This window comes from Engystomops pustulosus, chromosome 7 (assembly GCF_040894005.1).
Source record: "Engystomops pustulosus chromosome 7, aEngPut4.maternal, whole genome shotgun sequence".
Lineage (NCBI taxonomy): Eukaryota > Metazoa > Chordata > Amphibia > Anura > Leptodactylidae > Engystomops > Engystomops pustulosus.
Genome location: NC_092417.1, coordinates 92017047 through 92043913, shown reverse-complemented (window position 1 = coordinate 92043913; position 26867 = coordinate 92017047). Strand labels below are relative to the sequence as shown.

The following is a 26867-nucleotide window of genomic DNA, read 5'->3' as shown; positions in this document are numbered from 1 at the left end:
TTGCATAATTTTAAAAGCCTTTTTTTGTAAAAACAAGGGAATAAGAAACTGAAAGAAAAGTAGAAGATCCTGCCAGACGGGGCACACCAGTATGTCAGTGTGCTTGGTTTACAATCCTTCATCCTGGTGGTAGATGTCCTTTAATATTTTGGCTTATATGGTTATATACTGTAGATACACATACATACACAGTCACATACATACACACATATGTAATATTACACATGCGTTATAGCATAGTTAACCAGAATGTAACAAGGAATATTTAATAATGCTCTCCTCTCTGATGTGCATTAATAATTAAAAAAAAAATCATAAAACATAAAATAATATTATTATATCAAATGGCACATGAGCTTGTTTGTGGTGCAGTGGGTAAAGAGGGCACACAATCAGTTGAGGTAGGCAGACGACAGAAGAAGCATCTGGTGATCACGTTTGTATTGTCCGAGTGTATGACTGGGAATAGCTTCTTACATTCTTCACACTGAAAAAGGTACATAGTTGCATTTTTAGCAGAGAATCCAAACTTTACATGAACATCTCATCAGCTAGATAACTACATGCTGAGATGCAATATCTGCCATCCTATCTTTTACCCAGGTTTTCAAACAACAAATACCAATGTTACCTCCCCAATCCTCTTAGTCCTCCTTCTCTTTACATCTCAAGTCCATTAAGGGAGTACAGAGAGGGCTCAGTGCCAGAGCCTTCTCAATTCAATGCAGGTGTTTGCTGCAAAGACCCACCGGTAACCCCCTTGATCAGTGCTGGCTCCGATCACAGGTTTTAAACCTTTGGCTGTTGCCGGCAAAGCTGCCATCAGCGCATGGGCCGCGCCATATTGGCTTTGATTGTCGCTCACCATGATGTCATTGGCCTTGTGACATCATAGGAGAGAGGCGATCAGTTGCCATGAGAGCCTGGTGTTTTTATAACAGTGTGCAGCATAGCTAATTCTCCATATACTGCAATACAGTAGCATTGCAGTATATGATAGGAGCAATCATACTCCCTAAGGGGTCTAAAAAAAATGTAAAATAAAAAAAGTTTTAAAAAAATAAATTAAAATAATCTGAAAATGTTTAGAAATGAAAATAAAAATGCCAGCTCATCTAGTTAAAAAAAAAAAAAAAAATCACACCTTACACAGCTCCGTACACCAAAGCATGAAAAGGTTATTAGTGTCAGAAAATGGTGAAACAAAGATATTTTTTTTTTTGTCGTACAGAAAGTTTTAATTTTTTTAAATGTATTGAAACACAATTTTCTATCCTGTGAGCACACTGACTCAAAGAATAAAGGAGATTTGTCATTTGGCCAGAAAACAAAGCCCACACGTAAATGGTACAAATGCATTTTTCACCAATTTCACCGTCTTTGGAATTATTTTCCTTCTTCCCAGTACATGAAATTGAATATTAAATACTGTAACTAAAAAGTACAATTTCTTATGCTGAAACAAGCACAAGAAACAAGAAATCTGCCATCCTTTTATGGCCTTCTTCCTTCTAAAATCAAACTTATGAGCCAGAAGGGCTCTGGGGGGGCGTTATGAGAGCCCTCTGTGAGGCAAATTCACAGACTGTTATAGAGTGCACAGAGCCCTTTCCCCCTCCCTCTGAGATTATGCTGAGAGAGGGGGTAAGTGCTGAGGCAGAAGGAGGTTTTGACAGTGTACAAGCCTGAGCACGGAGGGGGTCTGCTAACAACCCCAAGAGCCCTTCAGACTTGTTGGCATAATTTTAACAGTTTATTTTAGAAGGAAGGAAGCCAAGGATAGTGTCACGGTGCCTGGATATATGAGTAGATGTTCCTGGCTTGTCATGTTGGGTTTTGATGGTAGATTTCCTTTATTGCTAATGCTTACTTCTTATAATGGACATTTACCTGAGACAGCCGAGAACCAATGGCTTTCTTGTTTTCAATTACAGCTGGTATTTCTTCATAATTCTCTATGTTCCACAATCGTACTGAAGAGTCCTGCATGATGCAAACATGAATATAGTTACATGCATCTTGCTTTTCTCTTTAATGTGACTGCATTCATGGACTGATGGACCAGACAGCATAATTGGTAAAATTTTTTGTTATATTTCAACATTTTTATACTTCAGAACTAACATGCTTTCTAACCGTGTGAAGCTTTTCGCTATACTGTATGCTACGTACTCTTTATCCGAGTCCACGTAGTAGTACTCCACAAAAGATGTAATGTGCACAGTCTTTAAAGTTGGCTCCCATGTACAAAGACAACCTATAGATGTATGTATCAAGACCCCACATATTTGTTCTATTCATCCTTAGGGGATTCTTTAGCCACTTCAAACCAAACCTCAAAAAATAAAGTCTTGAAGTCTCTATATTTATCAATCGACAAGCTAACACAACCATGTAATTAAAAAATAACCTGATTCAAATATTTTAGTAGACAAAAACCTTCCAGCCTCAATAATATGACCAAATTATCTTCTCCTTTTACAGAAAACATAACTGGGCTAAAGGCTGTTTTCAGGGAAGGATTAAGGTTGGTGGGGGCCCCTGGGCGCAAAATGTGGTGGAGTGTAGCATACATACATACACGTCCTCGTGCTCACTATCCACTATCCCAGCAGTAACACAGCTACATGAAGCCACCTCACCCCCAGTAACACAGCTACATACAGCCACCTCGCCCCAGAAACACAGCTACATACAGCCGCCTTGCCCTCAGTAACACAGCTACATACAGCCACCTCACCCCCAGTAACACAGCTACATACAGCCGCCTCGCTCCCAGTAACACCGCTACATACAGCCGCCTCGCCCCCGGTAACGCAGCTACATACAGCCGCCTTGCCCTCAGTAACACAGCTACATACAGCCACCTCACCCCCAGTAACACTGCTACATACAGCCGCCTCGCCCCCAGTAACACCGCTACATACAGCCGCCTCATCCCCAGAAACACAGCTACATACAGCCGCCTTGCCCCCAGATATACGCCCCCATATGTTCTTGTGAATGTACCCTTATACAGACATGTTTATACAATTACACACATTTATACACTGATATATACACACACACACATAAAGTTCTACACTTGTATACTCGCACCCATATACATACAAGTATACACTTAAACACACACATTTATGCACTCATATACCTTTATACACTAATACACAGAGTATATAAAAACTCAAAGTATATACACACACAGAAAAATACACACACATTCAGTATATACAGCATATACACACACATACGGGAAATACACAGACACGCACATTCAGTATATTGAGCATTTACATACATACCATATACACAGCATATACAAAAACCACATCATAGATATACATATATTGCTTGTTCGGGCGGGGGGTTTGATGGCTCAGCCAAGCAGGGGGATGGGCGGGCATCTGTGCTGGGGGGCGGGCAGGGAGGCGGAGGCAGTGTCACCTGTGTTGGGGAGCGGACGGCCATGCAGCGGGATGGGTGGGCGGGGAAGCAGTCACCTGTGCCGAGGGGCGGCTCGGCCATGCAGGGGGATGGGCGGGGAGGTGGTCACCTGTGCCGGGGGCGGCTCGGCCATGCAGGGGGATGGGTGGGAAGGCGGGTGGCTCAGGAGGGGAGGTGCGGGGGGGGGGGGGTGCGATCTGGCGGGGCCATCGTCTAAATGCTGGTTTGACATATTTGTACTATCCTGGCCAAATGGTTGCTTTGAATCAATCTTTGTATTATTTCTAGAGAAATCTTGTATAGAACAAAATGGACCCCATACCCCCACAATCCCCTTAAACTACTTCTACTTACTTTTTGAGAAAATATAATATACATTGATTAACATCTGTTATCAATATACATTGATTAACAGTGAGTATCTAGCAGGCTAAGACAGAGGAGGAAGAATCTTATGCATTTACCTGTGAAGAAGAAAGAATCCACTTCTTGCAGGAACTCAGTGCAACATCCAGAACCCAATTGGTGTGTCCCTGATGTGAAAATAATGCAATGTTATAAACGACAATAGTTTACAGATTAAAAGAAGCAGATGATAATCCATGGTTAATGGTGTCAGCCAGGGGCGTCTGATAGACTTGCTATATACTCTGCGTGAGTACACACATGATAAGCAGATTGCACCTTCTTGTGCCCCAGGCACGGCCATATACAGATTGCACCCACAACCTAACTTTCCCTAGTAACCCAGTTCTCCCGTAAAAAATCAGTTCTCAGGCTCCTCTGACCATTCTACATTTAACTGCAACATTTCAGATGTTCCTTGTCTAGGCCGATAACTGCAGTAGAGACACAAGGCGATCATTTGTTATGCTACTGCCTAAATTTTCAGGCTAGTAAGGAGAACCCCCATAGCTCATCACCATGCTTAAAAAAATGAATATCACCAATAAAATAAAAGTAATAGTTTCATTAACCCCTTAACGCTGAAGCCACTTTTCACCTTCCTGACACGGCCCATTTTTTCAAATCTGCCCTGTGTCACTATAAGTGGTTATAACTTTGGAACGCTTTAACATATCCAAGTGATTTTGAAATTGTTTTCTCGTGACACATTGTACTTCATGTTAGTTACAAAATTTTGGTGGTATGTTTTGCATTTATTTATTAGAAAATCAGATATTTGGTGAAAATTTGGAAAAATTCTCAATTTTTGCAATTCAAAATGTTCTACTTTTTCCACACATGAGTCATAACACCAGAAAATGTAATAACTAACATTCACCAAATGTCTACTTTATGCCTCCATGGTTTTTTATACATACTATCATTTTTGTAGGATGTTATGGGGCCTTGAACGTTAGGTGCAATTTTTCACATTTTCATAAAAAAAAGCAAAATCCTGCTATTGAGGGACCCTCTCAGGTTTGAAGTCACTTTGAGAGGCCTAAATAAAAGTAAAACCCCATAAATTACCCCATTATAGACCCACATATGGGGAGGAGCATGACGCGGGAGGCGTGCTGACGCGTGCTGCCGCGACGCCGGGGTTAGAGCGGGCCACGGACTGAAACATCGCCTCTCTGTTGCGGGCCCCCGGTTACCGAGGATGCCGAGGATGATGAGGAACGGAGGTGGATGCTGGTGACTGCCGCGATGCCGCCTGATTCCACCCTGGCTGGCACAGTGGCGGTCCTCAACTAAACAAAGTGCAGAGGATCCGATGAGGACAGCCGCAGCACCTGTTCCAGCGACGGGGGATTGCTGGTGACAACCAGACCAGCACGGTAGCTGGGAAGCCTCTAGCAGGAATCATAGTGAAGCACTGCCCCCCCCCCCCCCCCCCCGCTTAGCTGTTGTATCGTGGAGTGCTGGCGCTCCACAGGTTTGCTCTAGCGCTGCCATCTGAGGACCCATGGAGACCCATTCAGCGCAACCACACAGTGAGGAAGTGCATCTTGAGCGACCTCTCTGCCTGCAGATATGGTAAGACTTTGAATCTTACCTTTAGTTGCTGCTTGGTCGTCAACCTGTGATGCTGCTGTCCTATTGATGTTGCCAGCACGAGGCAGCTGTCATGTAAGTCTGGGCCCTTGTGCCTTTAATTAACATTTCTGCTAAACTGTGTCGCTGCTGGAAAATTTTATCTCTAGGCGACTGAAGAGGATTTAACTATACTAACTATACTAACACTGCTGTCCCTCTGCTCTATACGAGCAGCAACTTGCTTACTCTGGTGCACTATAGTGGAACCTAGTTATTTGCAATTGTTTGATTGCTCAACTCTATTCCGGCTGTGTGCGGCATGTCAGAGGTCTACCCCAGAGTGGGCTCTGATCTCTATAATTAACTAACAAAGACCTTTCTGGTTGTACTCTGCCTGTAATCTGGACTGCGACTTCTCTGCTTTAATAGTGACTTTTTGGTCCATAACCATTCATCCTGCTAACCTCTACAACTAACTAACAAGGATCTCTATATAACCTGTCTGCTAACTGGACTGCGACCTCTCTGCTGTAACAGTGAGGCCTGGTCTATAACCATCTATTTTGCTAACCCTCTCCCCCCCTGTTTTTTGGACTGTTGTACCTTTGCCTGAAAGGGGTTCGACCTGCACCATTAGCTGCTTAACTGTTTGTGCTCCCGGCTATTGCTGCAAGACCCCGGTTGGAGTATAACTCTGTAGTTAGGGGGGGGGGGGGGGGCGAAGCACGATGGGGAGCAAGAGGCAGAATAAAACAGGGGTAAAGGGTAGACTTTCAGAAGGGGTGCTCTCCCCAGGTGCGAAATCAAAAGTAGGTAAAATGGATAAATACCTTCACTCCCCTAGTTCAACGAAAGAAAAAGGGAAAAAAGCTGAGGAAAAAGGCAGAGTGGGGTCGCCTGAACAAGAGGCAGGACAGGAGGTTATGGTAGAAGGAGTAGGGGCTATGGCCGCAGGAGCAGAGAGTCCATCCCTTAAGGACATCTCCGCACAGATCGCGCAATGTACCCTGGCAGTAGGGGAGGTCTTGAAAGAAATAGGGAACATGAAGACCAAAATAGATGTCATCGGCACTGAAATTAATACCCTCAGAGAAAGAGTTGAAGTAACGGAAACGAGAATAGGGAATGTTGAGGATTCCGCAGCGAATATACAAAAAAGAGTGAAAGACCTAGAAAGAGCAGAAAGATTGGTTCAACAAAAACTTCTAGATTTGGAAAACAGGTCAAGAAGGAACAATTTAAGAATTGTAGGTTTCCCGGAGGGGGTGGAGGGGGAAGATGTAACAGCCTTTATGTCCAATTGGTTGGAAAAAACATTCTCGGAGGAGATCCGCACCAGGGTATTCTTTGTGGATAGAGCACACAGAGTGCCCTTTAAAGCAAGAGCAGTGGGCGCCCCACCGAGGAGTATCCTGGTGCGTCTCCTTTCAACAAGGGACCGGGACAACATCCTTAGGAGTCTAAGAAAGATTGGCAAACTGGAATACAATTCTGCCCCAATTATGATCTTCCCAGACTACCCCCAAGAGGTGCAAAAAAAGAGGGCTGATTATGTGGGTTTGAAAAAGAGGTTGAGGGGTAAAGGCATCTTGTACTCATTGATATACCCGGCAAAATTCAAAATTATCTATGAACAAAAATCCTTTTTTTTTGAAAATCCAATAGAAGCCAACGAATGGGTAGAACGGGTCATAAAAATTTAATAGGTAAAGTCCGTGGGTAGCTCTGCCCCGGCAGAGGTAATTGCTCTGAGATGAGTCCAGGGAATTTTTGGCCTGGGCATTTGAAGGGGAGGGGGGAGGGTTGGGTTGGGGGTGACTGGTGGCCCCAAAACTGGTTGGGCAATATGTTAATACAATATGTGATACAGTGCTACTATGATTAAATTATTGTCATGGAATGTACGAGGTTTGAATAATAGGACTAAATGTAGAGCGGTGTTTGACCTATGCTCCTCGTATCAACCAGATGTAGTATGTTTACAGGAGACCCATCTGTTAAAGGAGTCCATATACAAGGTGAAGAAGGTCTGGTTGAGCCACTACTATCATGCCACCTTCTCGGCGTATGCCCGAGGAGTCTGTATAATGATTAATAGGCGTACCAACTTCCGAGAACTCTCCCTGAGAGTGGATCAACAGGGCAAATATATTATTCTCTATTGTCTACTGGACGAGCGTGAGGTAGTATTGGTGGGGGTCTATCTCCCTCCAACGGCACCCGTAGATACATTTGTAGACATATGGAAACAGACAGATAAGTATAATAATATTCCAATATATTGGATGGGTGATTTCAACAAGGTCGCAAACGAAGTACTAGATAGAGCTAGGAAAGGCCCAATCCAGATGGTCAACCATCTAAACTCCTTTGGTAGAACATTGGGGGAGCTAGGCCTCCATGATGTGTGGAGAGAGAGGTTTCCCTCGAGGTGTAGCTATACATGTTTTTCCAAAACGCATAGTACCTTATCGAGAATTGATCTTGTTTTATCAAATGACAGGGGAATGAGCAGTATTGGTAAAATCAACATTGGAGCAAGGGGACTATCAGATCACTCCCCTGTCTGGTTCACTCTGATAAACTGCAACACCACAGGGATCACTTTCTACAAAATTAAACCCTTTCTCTTTAGCTTGGTTAAGGGGGAGCGTAGGATAAGGGAGGATATAAAGACTTTCTTGGACAATTGGAATAATGTGAAGGATGAGGGTGTAAGCTGGGACGCATTGAAGGCATACTTGAGGGGCTCGATACGGGGCTGCATTGCACATGTTAAGAAAAATAAGGAAATAAAATTACAGCAGGCTAAATCTAGAGTATTGGACCTAGAAACAAGTCTCCTTGAAAATCCAACCGAGGAAAATTATAATCAATGGATAGAGGCCCAGGACGGGTTGAGTATGCTCTGTATGGAGAAAGCACACTTAGAACTGGAAGGCCACAATCAGAGGGCAATAGGGGGCTATTATACGTCCATGAAAAGAGTGGCAATGGTGATTAAGAGCCAGGCTCCAAGGGAGACGATTAGTGTATTAAGAGCAAGGGATGGTAAATTGTTAACTTCTCAAATAGACATCAGAAAGGAGTTTATGGAATATTTTAAAGAGATCTATTCCTCTGAACTCAAGGTTGATTATAAAAAAATTGAAGAGGCACTGTCAAATATCTCAATTCCACAGATCCCTAGTGAAGATCTAGCAACATTAGAAAGCCCTATTACTATAGATGAACTGCGGGAGGCCCTAAGAAATTTGCCCAAGGGAAGAGCTGTAGGTGCCGATGGGACACCTCCAGAGGTATACGTAGAGTACTCAGAACTATTACTTCCGGTGCTACTGGATGTTTATAACTTTTCCCTGGCCAAAGGTTCACTACCAGAATCTATGAGTGAGGCCCTAATTATATTGCTGCGAAAGGAGGGTAAGAACCCACAGGAATTGGAAGCATACAGACCGATCTCCCTGCTGAATTCTGACTATAAACTGTTGGCCAAAGTTTTGGCCACCAGGCTCCGGAAAGTTTGTGGGTCAGTAATACACGAAAATCAGTCGGGATTCATGGCGGGGAGATCGGTTCGCAACAATATTTTGAATATATGGTGGAATCTACAGACAAATTGCGTAACGCAGGGCACCAGGATGCTGGTCTCACTTGACGCGGTCAAAGCCTTTGACCGCGTCGAGTGGGACTACATTTGGGCAGTTCTTGGCAGGATGGGGTTTGGCCCTCATTTCATCAATCTGGTAAAGATGTTATACAAAGGTGCATCGGCTAGGGTAAGTATTAATGGCAGGGCTTCAGAGTCATTGAGCCTGCACAGAGGGACAAGACAGGGGTGTCCGCTGTCACCGCTGTTGTTTGCGGTGGCGCTGGAGCCGCTGGCATGTCAGTTAAGAGATCATGCCCTGTTAAGGGGGTTTGTTAGAGGCGCAGTGGAAGACAGGCTGCAGCTATATGCGGACGACATGCTGCTGTTTTTAGATCATTCGGGCACAATGCTTCAATATGTCATCGCCCTAATAGAAGAACACGGCAGCATGTCGGGGATAAAGATTAATTGGGGCAAGTCCTCCTATTTATTGCTGGACCCCCTAGACAAGGACACTCAAATCCCTGGTCAGCTGGAAAGGGTGGCTGAAATGAGATATTTGGGTATTATCATTAGTAAAAATCCAAAGGATTATATAAAACTAAACGTGCAACCCCTGTTAACAAAAATTAGGCGCAAGGTGGATATATGGAAGAAATTGAACCTTACTCTAGCAGCTAGGCTTATTCTATGCAAAATGGTGATATTGCCACTGGTCCTCTTTGTCTTGCAAAATAGCCCCTTAGTGTTACCAAGAATATGTTTTAGGTCTCTGGAAATGATAATGAGGGAATTAATTTGGGGGGGAAAACGAGCACGAATCTGTTTGAATAAATTATATGCACCATTTAATAGAGGAGGATTTGCGATCCCGGATTTTCGCAAATATTTTGTGGCAGCACAATTACAAAACACTATTGATTGTGATATGGAGAAGATTATATATACACTTGAACCGAGTTATGACTATTTAAAGGGAATGAATATTTGGAGTTTATTGGAATCTAGGGTATTGGCAAAAGTAGAATTTAAGGAGCACTTTTTCTTTTTATTTCACCTAATGCAATGGGTATGGGAAAAAATAAAGATAGATTTAGGTTGGGAGAGTTTTCTGTATGAAACACCCCTTTGGGGAGATGGGGAGTGGACGTTAGCCCCATTAGAGGGATCTAGGTACTGGCGAAAAAAGGGGGTAAAATTTGTACACCAAATAATAGACAATGGAGGGTTAAAAACAGAAAAGGATATGTCTCTACAATACGGTATCGGTGAAGGGGAGTGGCTCCAGTATGGTCAGCTTCGGTGTGCTTTCAATGCGTCCCTTACTAGGGTTGATTTTAGGGAAGTACGACACCCCCTAATCAATGTATTAAGAACTCAGAATAAATCGAAGGGCCTACTGTCCAGATTGTATAAAGTGTTGGACAGTGATACTTCTTTAAGTAACGCCCCATACTGTTATGCAAAATGGAAAAGACATTCCAGACTTATCGTTAGAGGAGTGGGAGGTTGCCATGGGCATGATCAACTGCACTACTAAGAACCTGTCTTATATCGTTTCCCAAATTTTTCTAATTCATAGAGTCCACTATACCCCAAAATTGTTAAATAGCTTTGGATCACGGAACAAAGAGAGATGTCCCAGATGCGAACTTGTGGACGCAGATTTAGTTCACATGATGTGGAGGTGCCCAAAGCTAAAACGTTATTGGGATGACGTACTAAGAGCTATAACAGGGCAAAGTGGGTGCACGGTCCCATATGAGGTGAAAAACTGCATTCTTGGTACAAAGATTGGTATATTGGGCCCAAAAAAGGGGATATATGCTGCATTGAAGGGGCTATTAATGGCCCGCATAGTGATACTATACAATTGGAAAAATAAAAAACCGCCTGGGCTTCAGGAGTGGAAAAGAAAGGTGGACTATATGCTGTTGAGTGAATCACTAATGAACTTAGAAAGCTAATAGCCTGTTGGAGGCGCTCTCCAGAAAAATGGTAAAATCATAGGATGCATTTTGAGCACTGTAGACACCCAGTCAGGAGGGGGCCACCAGCCACAAGGGGGGGGGGAGGGGGGGCAGCAGGTTTAAGGTATAATATGTCTGTGGTTCCCAGTTGGGGTTACGTTTTGTTTCTCTTTATTTATTCTGTATGTTGTGTGGGCTAAGAAAGTGCTCAAGAGAATGCCCTACAGTATTTAACAATTATTGATATCTGTTACCCCACAAGGGGGCCACTATGCAATATATTTTGTACTTGTTCTTACTCTGTTTTGTACTTGTAAATCAATAAAAATTTAAAAAAATTATAGAAACTACACCCCTCAACGTACGTAAAACAACTTTTATGAAGTTTGTTAACCCTTTAATTGGTTTACAGGGGTTAAAACAAAATCAGATGCAATTTTGAAATTTATTATTTTTTTTACTAAATTAATGTGTTTTTCATGTACAAATTCTCAGTGGATAAAATACCAAAATGCTCCACAAAATTTGATACCCAATCCCTCCCGTGTATAACCATACCCCATATGTGGTGGTAACCTGCTCTATGAGCACACGCCAGGGCATGGAGGGGAGCTGCGCCATTCAGAGCAGATTATGCATTGTCACTTTATAATGGCTATACAATCTTTATTTTTTTGGCAATTTGGACATATAAGGGCTTATTTTTTGCGACATGAGATGCACTTTACAAATACTTCATTTTAGTGGGTTTGTAGCTTTTTGATGAGATTTTATTAACTCTTTAATGTATGGAGGAAAAGAAAATTGTCAATTTTGGGTCCTTTTTTTTGTATATTTTGGGGGTCGTACACCGTACACTAAAAATACTATAATATTTTTATTCTCTAGATCACTACGATTACGGTGATACCTCATTTGTATAGTTTTTTTATATATTTTACAGGAAAAAAACGAATATAAAGAAAATCTCATTTGTTTTTGCATCGCCATTTTTCAGAGATATAACTTTAATATTTTTTGGTTGACAGTGCTAGTTTAGAGCTTATTTTTTACGTGTTGAGTTGTTCTTTTCAGTGGTACCATTTTGGTGCACATTTTTTTGATCACTTGTTGGAACATTTTTGTGAAGGGATTTTATGAAAATGTACATTTTTGGCGAGTTTTTTGCGTTTAGTTTTTACGACGTTCACCGTACGGGTCCAATAATGTTTCTGACTTATTGTACAGATTGTTACGGACGCGGCGATACCAAATATGTGGGGTATTTTGGTGATTTTCAGTTTTTTCACTTTATTAGATGTGTATAGGGAATGTTTCTGTTTAGGGGACTTTAACTTTATTTAATTAATTATTTTTATTCAAAAGTGTGTTATTAGTGTTTTTTACTTTTTTTCTTTACTTTTACAGGTTAGCTTGAACAAGTGATCCACTGATCGCTTGTTCAAGCTATTCTTCACCTAATACAGTGTAATACAGATGTATTACACTGTATTACATGTACAGATGTAATACAGATGTATTACACTGTATTATGTGACACACTGAGCATGCTGCGCATGCTCAGTGTGTCACAGCCGGGTCCTGCCAGAAGGCACGGACCCGGCTCCCGGAAGAAGAATCGCGCAGCCCCGGGCACCGGCAGTCCCGGGGCTGCGATCAGAGCAGCGGACCCCCCCCCCCGGTAAGCGCCGCGGGGGGGTCCGATTCCAACTAAATGCCCCTGACACGCCGCGGTCAGCGCGACCGCGGCGTGTTAGGGGTTAACACCCGCGACCGGAGAAATCTCCGATCGCGGGTGTTAGAGGCAGGTGTCGGCTATAATATATAGCCGACACCCGCAGCTTCTGGCGCCGGCTCCGTTCAGGAGCCTGCGCCAGAAGCTTGACGTACTATTACTGCATTTTGCGGGAACGCACCTCCCGCCATGCAGTAATAGTACGTCAAATGTCGGGAAGGGGTTAATTCTTGACACGAACAGGGAAGATTAAATTACAGGCAGTCCCCAGGTTACATACAAGATAGGGTCCATAGGTTTGTTCTTAAGTTGAATTTGTATGCAAGTCAAAACTGTATATTTTATAATTGTAGATCCAGACAAAATTTAAAAATTTTTGCTGTAATGGGACCAAGGATTATCAATAAAACTTCATAACAGCTGATTATTGTAGCCGGGGACTAAAGAAAAGTATCCAGAGAGTTTCAGCAGAGGTCACAGTGGGTAGAGGGGTCCGTTTTTAACCAGGGGTCGTCTGTAAGTTGGGTGTCCTTAAGTAGGGAACCACTTTATATGTATTATGACATATTATATTTCTGTTGTTTAAACCTAGGTTTGTAATAAGGAAAACTGTTTCCCGCTGGACATCAGGAGTCGATTTGTAGATAAAACGTGGTAAATTTTATTTGGATTACATTAAAAAAGACAAAAATTGTACAAGACACAGCATATGGAATAAAAATAGCATCAAAACTTACGCGTTTCAGTAATTATACCTTATTCATAGCTATGGATCAATAAGGCTAATTAATAACATGATGATCATGCAGGACTGGACTTCCACACTGGGATTTCTTAACACCTGCTCTTCTTGTTGGACATTCAGAAAACCGTGCCTGCCACAATTTGCTTTAAGAATTGTGCTCAGTACTCCAGTCTGTAGGTTTCTGGCCCCCCTTTTTGCATCTCTGTCTTGTACCTTTCCTTCACACTATATTGATAGCTTTCTGTAGAGTTTTGCAGAAAATTGTTTTGCAGTTTACAATGTGTATAGGCATCATTCTTCTCTATCTGTCTTTGTTAGGTGTTGTAGGCCCTGGCCAAAACTCTGTATCTTCACTCTCTTGATAAAGGGTTACCAATATTAAAATTGAACATTTAACAGTATTTAGGATAACCTACCTTTAGCACAAGCTTCTTGCATTTGGAGCCTACATCCCAGAGAACAACAGTTTTATCATTTCCCCCAGATAAAAGAAGAGAAGCTGAAAGGACAGAACACCACATGATATAGCACTTTATAATCACACTCATTACTATTTGATGTGATACATTTTCCAAATGGATTAATACTATCTAATACTATAAAAGAGTGAGGCTCTATTCACATCAGTATCAAATGCTACTTGCCATTATCTGGCACAATCTTTTTTTCTGTCCCACTGAGTATATTGCATTTATCATACTATCTAAAAGTAAGATAAAACTAGAGGGAGCCGGTTAGGGGTTCTCTCTCATTAGAATATGGTCTCCTAATAAACCCACACTAGACTACGTTCCACCTGAACCTAAACCTCTCAACAGAGCAAAGGGAAAAGATATATGTGCTGCCACACAAATTGTTGTAAACAAGGCCTTTCAGGAAATGAATTATAAGTTGCTCACTAGATGGTACAGGGTGCCCTATGTACTTCATAAAACGTTTCCCGAAGTCTCCTGGAATTGCTGGTGCTGTGATAAAGAGGATGACATTTTTTGGAGCTGCCCTTCACTTGCCTCCTATTGGACATTGATGTTGGAGATGATTTGCGAGGTGACACGTGGAAAGCAACGGGATGATCCCTCCTGGGTTCTTGTTACATCATCATGAAATTTCCCTTGCCATGTACAAAAAGTCTCTACTGTACCACCTTCTTATTGTGGCAAAGGCCTGTATTCCCTCTTGCTGACGCTCTTCTGATCCTCCCTCCATGCATCAGTGGTTGAGACTTGTCAACAAGCTACACCGGACGGAGAGTCTCTTGGACAGCGATCCGAAGAGAGCTGTGTCTTTTCAAAAAACTTGGTTCCACAGGACTTCCTTTGTTGCATCTCCTCACTATCTGGAGCTGAAAGTACAGTCCCAGTACAACTGATGGCGAGAGGTGGAAAAGGGGGGTACACAGCTTCCACCCCATCCTCTCTCTTCCCCTCCCTCATTTTTCCCTTTCCCCTATTGTACTTTACTGTAGTAAGATATAGTTCGTGTCAGGATGTCAATGACATTTTGGAGACTTGCGGTGGCATTCAATTATAATTCCCTCACTGGGTGCAATTTAGCACCCTGTATTGTGTCTTTTGTGCTAGACTAATTTACTTATTCTCCTTTTCTGTTATGTTCTGTTTTTGACTTGTTAAAAATCCCGATAAACTTTAATATGGAAAAAAAGGAACATAAACCTGGTGGAAAGAAAAAAAAGCTTAAAATACATTTATATTTAAAATTAATTGAAAGTAACTCACCATCCTGAGAAAATGTGCAGGAGCTAACTGATCCAGTGTGGGCGTTTATGAGATTATCTGGTCCATTGCAGCGGAAATCTCCAGTGTTAACATCCCAGATTTTCAAACTTTTGTCCCAAGATGCTGTACACAACCAGCGACCATTAGAACTGAAGCTACAGTCCGAAATAACATTGCTGTGTGCTCTGCAATATAAATATACATATACCATAGCAACAATATTACCTTCTTCATAAATTCTACAAAAGGAAATGGACTGTTCCTTACTCTTTTATCTGGATAGTTGTACGCTTTGCAGTCATGTCCCACAATTTCACAGATCTGTCACAAGACACAGAACAAATTCTTTGACTTTCTGGATCAAAACAGCACCTTGTTATGGTGGACGCATGGTGATCTAATATAGGGAAGGTGAAGTAAAGCATATTATAGTTATTTTATAATATTTAAAGCTTTTGGTAAAATGAATTACTTGGTTTACCATTTTATACAATTTGTGTTAAAAATGCAATGGCTGAATAACTCCCATAGTAAAAGACATACCTCTTAGATACATTACTTTGGTGGCAGTCGCAGAATCAATGACACAGATGCTATTGCCCGCACCACATACTACGTGCTTTTGATCTTCTGAAACATTACATGATGTAACAAGACTGTCCAGGCTTACTGACCACTGGTAACATAAAATTATACAGTGGAGTATGTTATTTTGTATGTAAAACATAGATAGAATGATGTATAGAATTGTGTGAAATAGTCAATAGTTACCAGTACTTTCCCAGTCTGCATATCCCAGAGCTTTACAGTTTTGTCATATGATGTTGTTACCATCCTAGAACACAAGTATTTAGAAAGAAAATCATCACACTAGTAGTAGAAATGTTAAGTAGAAGTAGTAGCAATTTTGCGATGTGTTCCATATAACAAAATCAGCGTGTCAGTGATCTGACATCAGGTCATAGTGGAGAAGGTTGGAAAAAAAAAATACAGGTCCACGCAACAATCAGCTCATTTGTATTGCACTACTGGAGAATACAGAAATCATCCTGAAGAGTAACTAGCAGTCTAGCACTCAGAATTGTGACCAATGCAGCCATGAGATTTCATGAGATTTGTTGAGATATATATAACAACTTTGTCAATGTCAAACTGATCACAAATTTTTATTACCTCTAGCTGTTATAATTTTAACTAACTTCTTTATAACTAACTTCTTTATTATTTTTACACCTCCTGTGGTCAATTATTTAACAATTATGAACCCAGACAGCCCACTTAAAAGGGACATAGTCACTGTGCCCTGCAATGTCTTACTTTTTTTATGCCATAAGTCCCACACTACTGCCTGAATATTGACTAACCTTGGAATTTTCTTGTCTGCCATCAGGTGCTTAGTACCAGCCTTTCTCAGAAGGTAACTACATGGTGATCTCCCTGCAACATTAGTCCAGATCCCTGTACAGCCAAAATAAGGCCACATGCAAACGAACGTATGCCAAGCCGTAGCTGGGCGGGCATACGTCTGGCGCCATGGTGACCCCTCCTGTCTCCATAGCAATGCATGGCGTATGGGCCGTAACGCACGGAAAGATAGGACATGTCCTATCTTTTTTCCCATGTACGGAGAGGTACGGTGCCACCGTGCGACCATTGCCTTCTATAGGGGACTTATGTACAGCGCAGCGACTTTTGTCCTCATTCTTTATTGGTGTTACAGCATAATATACATTGGGTAAAAACACAGAGTTAGATCATGGAAATGTTTTTTCTGCTTCAAATCCTGGTAAAGGGTTAGCCCAGGGAGGCCACTTATACAATGCCTTTAGAAGTGTCCTAAAATCAAATTGGTTAAGTGACCCAATGGGCCCACAGCTTAATGTATGTAACAATCCACAACCACTCAGTCACCTTTTGTTGTCACGTGTAAGATTGCACTCAGAAATATGGTCAGTGTGCTCATCCTTAAACTCATGAATTGGGGTGCAGGTAGAGAAGTCCTTAAAAAGGAATGGTAATGGTAAAAAAATTATTCATTATTTATTCATGAGGAATCACATTTTATCAAAACAATTGTATCTAAATGCTACTTATAGAAAGTCTACCACTTCCCTCAGGTACTATAATCCTTTGGCAGCATGCTGTGGAAAATGCAGTATGAAGTAGAGAAATGCACTGTGATTTTCAATACCTTGATTATTTGTGTGTATTAGGCTGCCTTGTTGGGCGATAGAAGAGGGGAATGCTCTGGCAGCCAGTCATACATGAACCCTGGTGCTTTACTTATCTCTATGGCAATGGCAGAGATAGCCAAGCACTGTACTCGGATATCTGCGGCAGTTCCATTGACAGTGATTGAAAGGACCCTCTGGATAAGGGCCACTTGAGTGGATAACCCCTTTGAGCTACCATTCACTCTGAAATCCCTGATAAATCAAACCTGTTCTCCCAAAAAACATACAGCTTACAGAAGGATCAGATTACATGCATTGCAAAGAAAGCAATAAAGAGTGGAGCTCGGTGAGAGAGAAGCAGAGAGACACAAAAGACATGCTGCAGCTAGTAGTTGTTCTCTACAATGTTCTATAAAGGACATAAGGACATACGTCATCAATATCAAATCAGTAAGGGTACAAAACTAGCAATCAGTAGATTCCAGTACGTAGAGAATGGAGCTGGAAGTATAGAAACATTCTCTATTTAGCAGTGGATCACTTTAACTGCACTTCAGCCTCTCTATTCCTGTTTAGTAGCTGATCTGTAGTGCCTGGGGCTGAACTTATGAATAGATCATCAATATCTTAATGGTGGAAAATCCCTCTAATGTGCAATCATCATTACCGGTTCTAAGGTAGAAAATGTGTGTGCTCCAAGGGTGCAACTAGAGTAATAGCAGCCAATATGGGGGCCTACAGTGTTAGGGGGCACCAGCATCTGGGGTATTGGGTGTGTGGTGTGTGTATATAATGTATGTGTATATGCTGTATGTCTGTATATAGTATTTTATGTATGTGTGTATTTGTTGTATGTGTTTGTATATGTGATATGTATCTACTGCATAGGTGTATATTGTACTGTATGTATGTGTGTATATGATGTATGTATGTATTTATGCATATGTGGTGTGTGTATACAATATTTATGTGTATATGGTATGTATACAGTACAGACCAAAAGACTGGACACACCTTCTCATTCAAAGAGTTTTCTGTATTTTCATGACTATAAATACTGTAGATTAACACTGAAGGCATCAAAACTATGAATTAACATATGTGGAATTATATCATAGCAATACGCACGGTGGAAGAACAATTAAAACGTAACTTTTACTGGATAATGATAAAATGTGAATACAGATAAACTTGCCACTATAATTTAGACAGGTCTAGTGTACACGTGAGGAATGTCAGTGTGTGGAATCTTAAAAAGATTTAGAACAATCTCACCATGTCAGCGATGTATTGGGAGCGTGGAGGTTCACTTGCCAAATCATCAGGCGTGGGTGAAGGGAGATGTAGTAATCCAGAAGGGGTGAAGCAATGTCCCAATAAAGGAATCTCTCCCTAGTATACCCCAAAATGCTCCCGTCCTGACAAGGACAGTCCACAGCTATTCCTACTAGACACGTCCTCCACTAGGACACTGTTCACAGAGATTGGCCTAACGCGTTTCCTCCAATGTGGTTTGGATTCATCAGGGGCGAAGTACAACATGTGCATAATAAATAGTTTCTGCCATTTCCTCACTTCACCCAGTAGTAGGTGAGAGTAAATACAGGCATTGGTGAGGGTAGGACAGTGGTCCTCTCCATACACATTGTGGCGGCGGTAGCAGCTGTCCGCTGTGTCTGGCGTGCGCACAGACGAACTGCGCATGCGCCAGTTAAAGTCACCAGCCGCGGCGTCACAGAGTCCGGACCGGAAGAACGTCATTCATACATGTAAACGCTAACGGCCGGACTCCGGACACACCTCCTATCCATATCACCATACAGGTAAGTAAAAAAGGGGGGAGGGGAGTGTCCAATAGGGTCCATCATTAACCCCAATGTATCAAGACAGTGAAGGTACAGTAAAAAAAATATATATACACAAAAGTGGCGGTGCAATGGCAACTCCACTCATTCGTGCTGGGGAGACCCCGATGTCGGGGAACACGGCACTTAACATGGGGTAAATTAATTATTTCACTAGATCTATATTGGTACTTATGATATTCAAACAGGTAATCACCATATGAGAAACAGAAACTACATTTAATAACAGATACAATATATCATGAAACAATACAAACTAGTTATTGTTCGAGAAAGCAGGCGTAACTTAAAACCTCGTTCAGGCCTCCAGGTGACACTGTCTGAAGGCGAAAGATCCATCTCGTCTCACATTGAAGGACCTTTTTGTCCCAATCACCCCCTCTCTGATTCCGTGAGACTTTCGTGATACCATGGAACTTGATGACATCAGTTCGGCCATTATGTTGTTGAATGACATGTCTCGCTAGGGGGGGTATCTCGATGGTGGGCAATGTCGCCAAGGTGGGCGCCTATCCTTCTGCGGAATTGTTGTATTGTTTTGCCCACATATTTGAGACCACAGATACAAATGGCTCTATATACCACCCCTACCGATTTACAGTTGATAAACGTTTTGATGTTATATTTTTTACCCGTCACTGATGATGTAAATTCTTTAGCTGTAAAAATCACCAGGAAGTGATTTTGTCTTTATAGATGTTAGTTAGTTCTTTGAAGGCTATATTAAAAGTCGGTATATAGCGTTTCTGTGTAAAGTCACGATCAGAGAAAATGTCCTTCACTTCACTTAACCAAGTTTGAGTATCGAGTCCTGTTGTGAGAAAGCCTGCCATATCACTATAGTCAAAGTAGTTTAAAGCATACGTGGGATATATAGAGCCATTTGTATCTGTGGTCTTGAATATGTGGGCAAAACAATACAACAATTCCGCAGAAGGATAGGCGCCCACCTTGGCGACATTGCCCACCATCGAGATACCCCCCTAGCGAGACATGTCATTCAACAACATAATGGCCGAACTGATGTCATCAAGTTCCATGGTATCACGAAAGTCTCACGGAATCAGAGAGGGGGTGATTGGGACAAAAAGGTCCTTCAATGTGAGACGAGATGGATCTTTCGCCTTCAGACAGTGTCACCTGGAGGCCTGAACAAGGTTTTAAGTTACGCCTGCTTTCTCGAACAATAACTAGTTGTTTCATGATATATTGGATCTGTCCTTTATCAAGTATTGTATCTGTTATTAAATGTAGTTTCTGTTTCTCATATGGTGATTACCTGTTTGAATATCATAAGTACCAATATAGATCTTGCCTTTGGGCCATCAAGTGAAATAATTAATTTACCCCATATTAAGTGCCGTGTTCCCCGACATCGGGGTCTCCCCAGCACGAATGAGTGGAGTTGCCATTGCACCGCCACTTTTGTGTATATATATTTTTTTTACTGTACCTTCACTGTCTTGATACATTGGGGTTAATGATGGACCCTATTGGACACTCCCCTCCCCCCTTTTTTACTTACCTGTATGGTGCTATGGATAGGAGGTGTGTCCGGAGTCCGGCCGTTAGCGTTTACATGTATGAATGACGTACTTCCGGTCCGGACTCTGTGACGCCGCGGCTGGTGTCTTTAACTGGCGCATGCGCAGTTCGTCTGTGCGCACGCCAGACACAGCGGACAGCTGCTACCGCCGCCACAATGTGTATGGAGAGGACCACTGTCCTACCCTCACCAATGCCTGTATTTACTCTCACCTACTACTGGGTGAAGTGAGGAAATGGCAGAAACTATTTATTATGCACATGTTGTACTTCGCCCCTGATGAATCCAAACCACATTGGAGGAAACGCGTTGGGCCAATCTCTGTGAACAGTGTCCTAGTGGAGGACGTGTCTAGTAGGAATAGCTGTGGACTGTCCTTGTCAGGACGGGAGCATTTTGGGGTATACTAGGGAGAGATTCCTTTATTGGGACATTGCTTCACCCCTTCTGGATTACTACATCTCCCTTCACCCACGCCTGATGATTTGGCAAGTGAACCTCCACGCTCCCAATACATCGCTGACATGGTGAGATCGTTCTAAATCTTTTTAAGATTCCACACACTGACATTCCTCACGTGTACACTAGACCTGTCTAAATTATAGTGGCAAGTTTATCACCTGCCAGCCACTGTGCATACACTGTGTACATTCTGCATCTCATGTCCTTAGTGGCATAGCCACCGTTTTGTGTCGTGGATATTGACTGTATTCACATTTTATCATTATCCAGTAAAAGTTAAGTTTTAATTGTTCTTCCACCGTGCGTATTGCTATGATATAATTGTTTTCGGTGTGGTACTGGGCCATCGTCTGGGTGACTAATCTTGCACTGCATGACTGCTCTTTAAGTCCCACGTATGCTTTAAACTATGTGGAATTATACACTTAACAAAAAACTGATGCAACAGAAAATTTGTCTTACATTCTGGGTTCTTCAAAGTAGCCAGCTTTTGCTTTCATTACTGCTTTGGACACTCATGACATTCTCTTCATGAGGTAGTCACCTGAAATGGTCTTCCAACAGTCTTGAAATAGTTCCCAGAGATGCTTAGCACTTGTTGGCCTTTTTGCCTTACTCTGTGGTCCAGCTCACCCCAAACCATCTCAATTGGGTTTAGGTCTGGTAAATGTGGAGGGCAGGTCATCTGGCGTAGCACCCATGACTCTCCTTCTTGGTCAAATAGCCCTTACACAGCCTGGAGGTCTGTTTGGGGTCATTGTCCTGTTGAAAAATGATGGTCCAACTAAACACAATCCGGATGGAATATCATGCCACTGCAAGATGCTGTGGTACCATGCTGGTTCACCTTCAATTTTGAATAAATTCCCAACAGTGTCACCACCAAAGCCCCCCACACACCATCACACCTCCTCCTCCATGCTTTAAGGTGGGAACCAGGCATGTGGAGTCCATTCGTTCACCTTTTCTGCGTCACAAAAAGACACGGTGGTTGGAACCAAAGATCTCAAATTTGGACTCATCAGACCATAGCACAGATTTCCACTGGTCTAATGTCCATTCCTTGTGTTCTTTAGCCCAAACAAGTCTCTTGTGCTTGTTGCCAGTCCTTAGCAGTGGTTTCCTGGCAGCTATTTTATAATGAAGACTGCTGCACACAGTCTGCTCTTACCAGTTGTTGTAGAGATGTTTCTGCTGCTAGAACTCTGTGTGGCAGTGACCTGGTCTCTCATCTGTGCTGCTGTTACCCTGTGATTTTTGAAGCTGGTGACTCGGATGAACTTATCCTCCAAAGCAGAAGTGACTCTTGGTCTCCATTTCCTGGGGCCTTCCTCATGTGAGCCAGTTTCTTTGTAGCGCTTGATGGTCTTTGCATCAGCACTTGGTGACACTTTCAAAGTTTTCCCAATTTTTCAGACTGACTAACCTTCATTTCTTAAAGTAATAATGGCCACTCGTTTTTCTTAGCTACTTTTTTCTAGTCATAATACAAATTGTAACAGTCTATTCAGTAGGACCATCAGCTGTGTATCCATCTGACTTCTGCACAACACAACTGATGGACCCAACCCCATTTATAAGGCAAGAAATCCCACTCAATAAACCTGACAGGGCACCTGTGGTGTGAAAACCTTTTGTGGTGACTACCTCTTGAACCTCATCAAGAGAATGCCAAGAGTGTGCAAAGCAGTAATCAAAGCAAAAGGTGACTACTTTGAAGAGCCTAGAATGTAAGACATATTTTCAGTTGTTTCACACTTTTTTTATTAAGTGTACAATTCCACACTGGGGACTTTAAACATTTTATGTGACATACCAATATTTTTGAAATTTATGTTTTTAAACTCACAAGTTAAATGTCACTTACCCACAGTTTTGCTGTTCCATCATGGGAACCTGTTAGAAATTTTGTATCCTCAAAACAGAAATGGCAAGAACTTACAGGACCTCTATGTGCCCTTAAGATCCTAAAAGGAACCTGCAGATATAAATCTTATAAATATTAAAATTATTCAGAATGTGTTGTACTTTGTAGTACATCATTTATTTTAAATGATGGAGTAAACATAAGAAGCTATATCATGAGTAACATACATTCCTGAAATATAAAACAGTAATGTAAAATATCGTAGTTATACAAAAAAGTTATGGAAAACAGTCATGTAAATAAAATAATTGATCTGCTACTCCACTGTCCTACAGAAATATATAATGATAAAACATTTTTAGATTTCTAAAATACAGGCAGTCCCCGGGTTACGTACAAGATAGGGTCCGGAGGTTTGTTCTTAAGTTGAATTTGTATGTAAGTCGAAACTGTATATTTTATAATTGTTGTTCCAAACAAAAAAATTTTGGCGCCGTGACAATTGGAGTTTATACATTTTTTGCTGTAATGGGACCAAGGATTATGAATAAAGCTTCATTACAGACACCTTATAGCTGATCATTGCAGTCTGGGACTAAAGTACCGTAAAGCATTCAGAAAGCTTCACCAAAGGTCAGAGGGGTCTGTCTGTAACTATGGGTTGTCTGTAAGTCGGGTGTCCTTAAGTAGGGGACCGTCTGTAAGTCAAAACTGTATATTTTATAATTGTAGATCCAGACAAAAAAAAAAGTGTTTGCCCTAGTGACAATTGGAGTTTAAACATTTTTTGCTGTAATAGGACCAAGAATTATGAATAAAGCTTCATTACAGACACCTTACGGTTGATCATTGCAGCCTTGGACTAAAGTTTTTTTGTGCGCCTTATAGTCCAGTGTGCCTTATATATGAACCGTACTTACAGACAACAGCTGCCTTGAACTGTGCACAGGTCTGCCACCTGCTGGTCATTCATCCTTATAATCAGGTGCGCCTTATAATCTGCTGCGCCTTATATATGAACCTAGACATTTTATCAGGCATTTATTGATGGTGCGCCTTATAGTCCGAAAAATACGGAAATGTATCATGGTCATTGGTTAAAAACTCTTACTTGGTAGGAACTTACAAATCTCAGTCCTAAATTAGACAGTCCAAATTGGCTAAGGATCAGGACCTTATTATATACACTTTAAAGTTAGTAAGTGTTAAATGTGCTGATTAGATCACTAGGAGTCTGCTAAAGCAGTTTTTTTTTGGATTGGATTTTGGGGCCCTCATCTGCCCCTAATCTGCTTCCAATTGTTTTCAATGGAAGAGAGAGAGAGGGACAATTTTTTGTACTTTTTTGCATGTAGCAAACCCCATACCACAAATTGTAATAACCAATTAAACCCCGGCATATGTAATGCACAGGTAAGCAAAGAAAACAACATTATGGCACTCCATTGCTCAGCCATATTGTGCATAACGCTATGGGGTCTAATAATCGTCGGAATTAATAATACATTAACAAAGTACATATAAAGTTTAGTGAGAAAAAATGACTCCCTTCACAATCCAGTCAGATTTCTCCTTTCATTTTCTAAACTTCTCTTAAAACATTAAAGCTGCAACGTGATTTGAGTAACATTACAGAGAGAGTGACATGTGATGCCGCTAGACAATGACCTGGGACAACCTCTCACTATGATACACTTCCGCCTCCTCTCCCGGTCTCCGCTCATTACTTCCAAGCTCCTGCATCTTCCCACACTGTCCGGTCTCACCCTCAACGCTTCCGTGGTTCTCGTCTCCACGGCTACCTGCTACAGAAGCTGCGTTGGTTCAAATTCATGCAGTAATGCGCCATCTATTGGCAACTTGGCGGAAATGTTTGCCTTTTACATAAAGTGTTGGATATGGTGATCTGATCATTTATCTCCAAGTAAGATCTGTACTGTAAGAACACACATCGAGGGGGAGGTTTAATAAAAGTTATAAAAATCTTATGTTGGATTTTAAAAAGGTTAGAACCTGTAATCAGAGATGATTGGGATGGATTCACCCCCCAAACTTTACCTGACCATCTTCAATATCTAATTTTACCAATTCCTCCTTTCCACTTTCAGACCATAATCTCCTTTCTTTTACTTTCAATAATCCTTCACCTTCTCAGAATCCTTCTACCCATCACTCATACTGGAACCCACGTGCAATAGATACTCACCAACTCAAAGAAACCTTACAGCCTGCACTATCCCCCATATCCTCTTTCACTTGTCCAAACCTGGCTACTAACCACTATAATCATAGCGTCAGAAGTGCGCTGGATGAGATGGCACCACTCACTATCCGAAATTTTCAACACACACACAATTGCAACCTTGGCACACTGAACAAACTCGTTTTCCTCTAAGACTGCCGAACGTCTGTGGAGAAAGTCGCGCACGTCTGCAGACGTTTTACACTTCAAATTAATTCTAAAAACGTATAACTCTGTCCTTCACCTTGCTAAATAGGTCTATTTTACTAATCTAATTTCCTCTCTCTAACAACCCCAAAAGGCTCTTTGGTACTCTTCACTCCTTACTAACACCAAAGGAGCAGCCACCTGTCACAGACCTTGGGGTTGAAGATCTGGCACCTACTTTAAGGATAAAATTGATTGGATTCGCCAGGAAATAATTGCTGAATCCTCTCACCCCACTAACCCCCTTCCCTCTGGTGCCTTACCTTGTTCACTCTCTTTCTTTGAGCCGGTTACAGAGGAAGAAGTGTCTAGGCTCCTTTCCTCTGCTCGCCCCACTACCTGCATCAGTGACCCCATCCCCTCACATCTTGTACAGTCTCTCTCCCCAGTAGTCACTTCTTACCTCACTAAAATCGTCAACCTCTCTCTCTCTCTCTCTTCTGGTGTCGTCCCCTCTTCTTTCAAGCATGTTGTTGTTATCCCTTTACTAAAGAAACCTTCACTGGACCCATCCAGTGCTACTAACTACAGACCAGTTTCTTACCTCCCTTTCATCGCCAAACTCCAGGAACGCCTGATCTATTCTCGACTAACCCGCCATCTCTCAGATAACTCCCTCCTTGACCCCCTGCTATCTGGTTTCCGCTCTATGTATTCTACTGAAACTGCCCTTTCTAAAGTCTCCAATGATCTCCTCACTGCAAAATCCAAAGGTGACTATTCTCTGCTCATTGTCCTGGATCTATCGGCAGCATTTGATACTGTGGACCACCAGCTCCTCCTCAGGATGCTTCACTCCATTGGCCTAAAGCACACTGCACTCTCTTGGTTTTCTTCCTATCTCTCTGACCGCACTTTCAGTGTCTCCTTTTCTGGATCTTTCTCTTCTCATCTTCCTCTAAGTGTTGGGGTTCCTCAGGGCTCAGTCCTAAGTCCTCTTCTCTCTCTATACTGCCACTGCCCCCATTGGACAAACCATCAGCAGATTTGGTTTCCAGTATCATCTTTATGCTGATGACACCCAGCTATATACTTCTGCACATAACATCACCCCTGCCTTAATCCAGAGCACTAGTGAATGTCTTTCTGCTGTCTCTAACATGTCCTCTCTCTTCTTGAAACTTAATCTTTCTAAGACTGAACTTCTTGTCTTTCAACCATCTACTATCCGACCTAACCCTGACCTCTCCATCTCGGTCCGTGGGATCACTATGGCACCGAGGCAGCAGGCCCGCTGTCTTGGGGTTGTGCTGGGCTCTGACCTCTCCCTTTCACCATATATTCAATCTGTTGCTC

The 26867-nt window shown here is 42.0% G+C and overlaps 1 protein-coding gene across 2 annotated transcripts; it reads right to left on the bottom strand.

The window, feature by feature from the left end:
- Nucleotides 1-250: 250 nt before the first annotated feature.
- On the bottom strand, nt 251-24951 carry WDR88 (WD repeat domain 88). Of its 2 annotated transcripts, none has more exons than XM_072117238.1 (11): nt 24808-24951; nt 23123-23233; nt 17120-17208; nt 15980-16043; nt 15752-15884; nt 15476-15605; nt 15209-15393; nt 13889-13971; nt 3909-3977; nt 1891-1983; nt 251-487 (listed from the first exon to the last, which is right to left on the bottom strand). In XM_072117238.1, the coding sequence occupies exons 1-11, from the start codon at nt 24844-24846 to the stop codon at nt 341-343; spliced, it is 1143 nt and encodes a 380-aa protein (XP_071973339.1). In that variant the 5' UTR covers nt 24847-24951; the 3' UTR covers nt 251-340. The 2 variants fall into 2 exon arrangements, with proteins under 2 accessions (XP_071973339.1, XP_071973338.1); XM_072117237.1 differs by having other exon boundaries at nt 24791-24950.
- Nucleotides 24952-26867: the final 1916 nt, after the last annotated feature.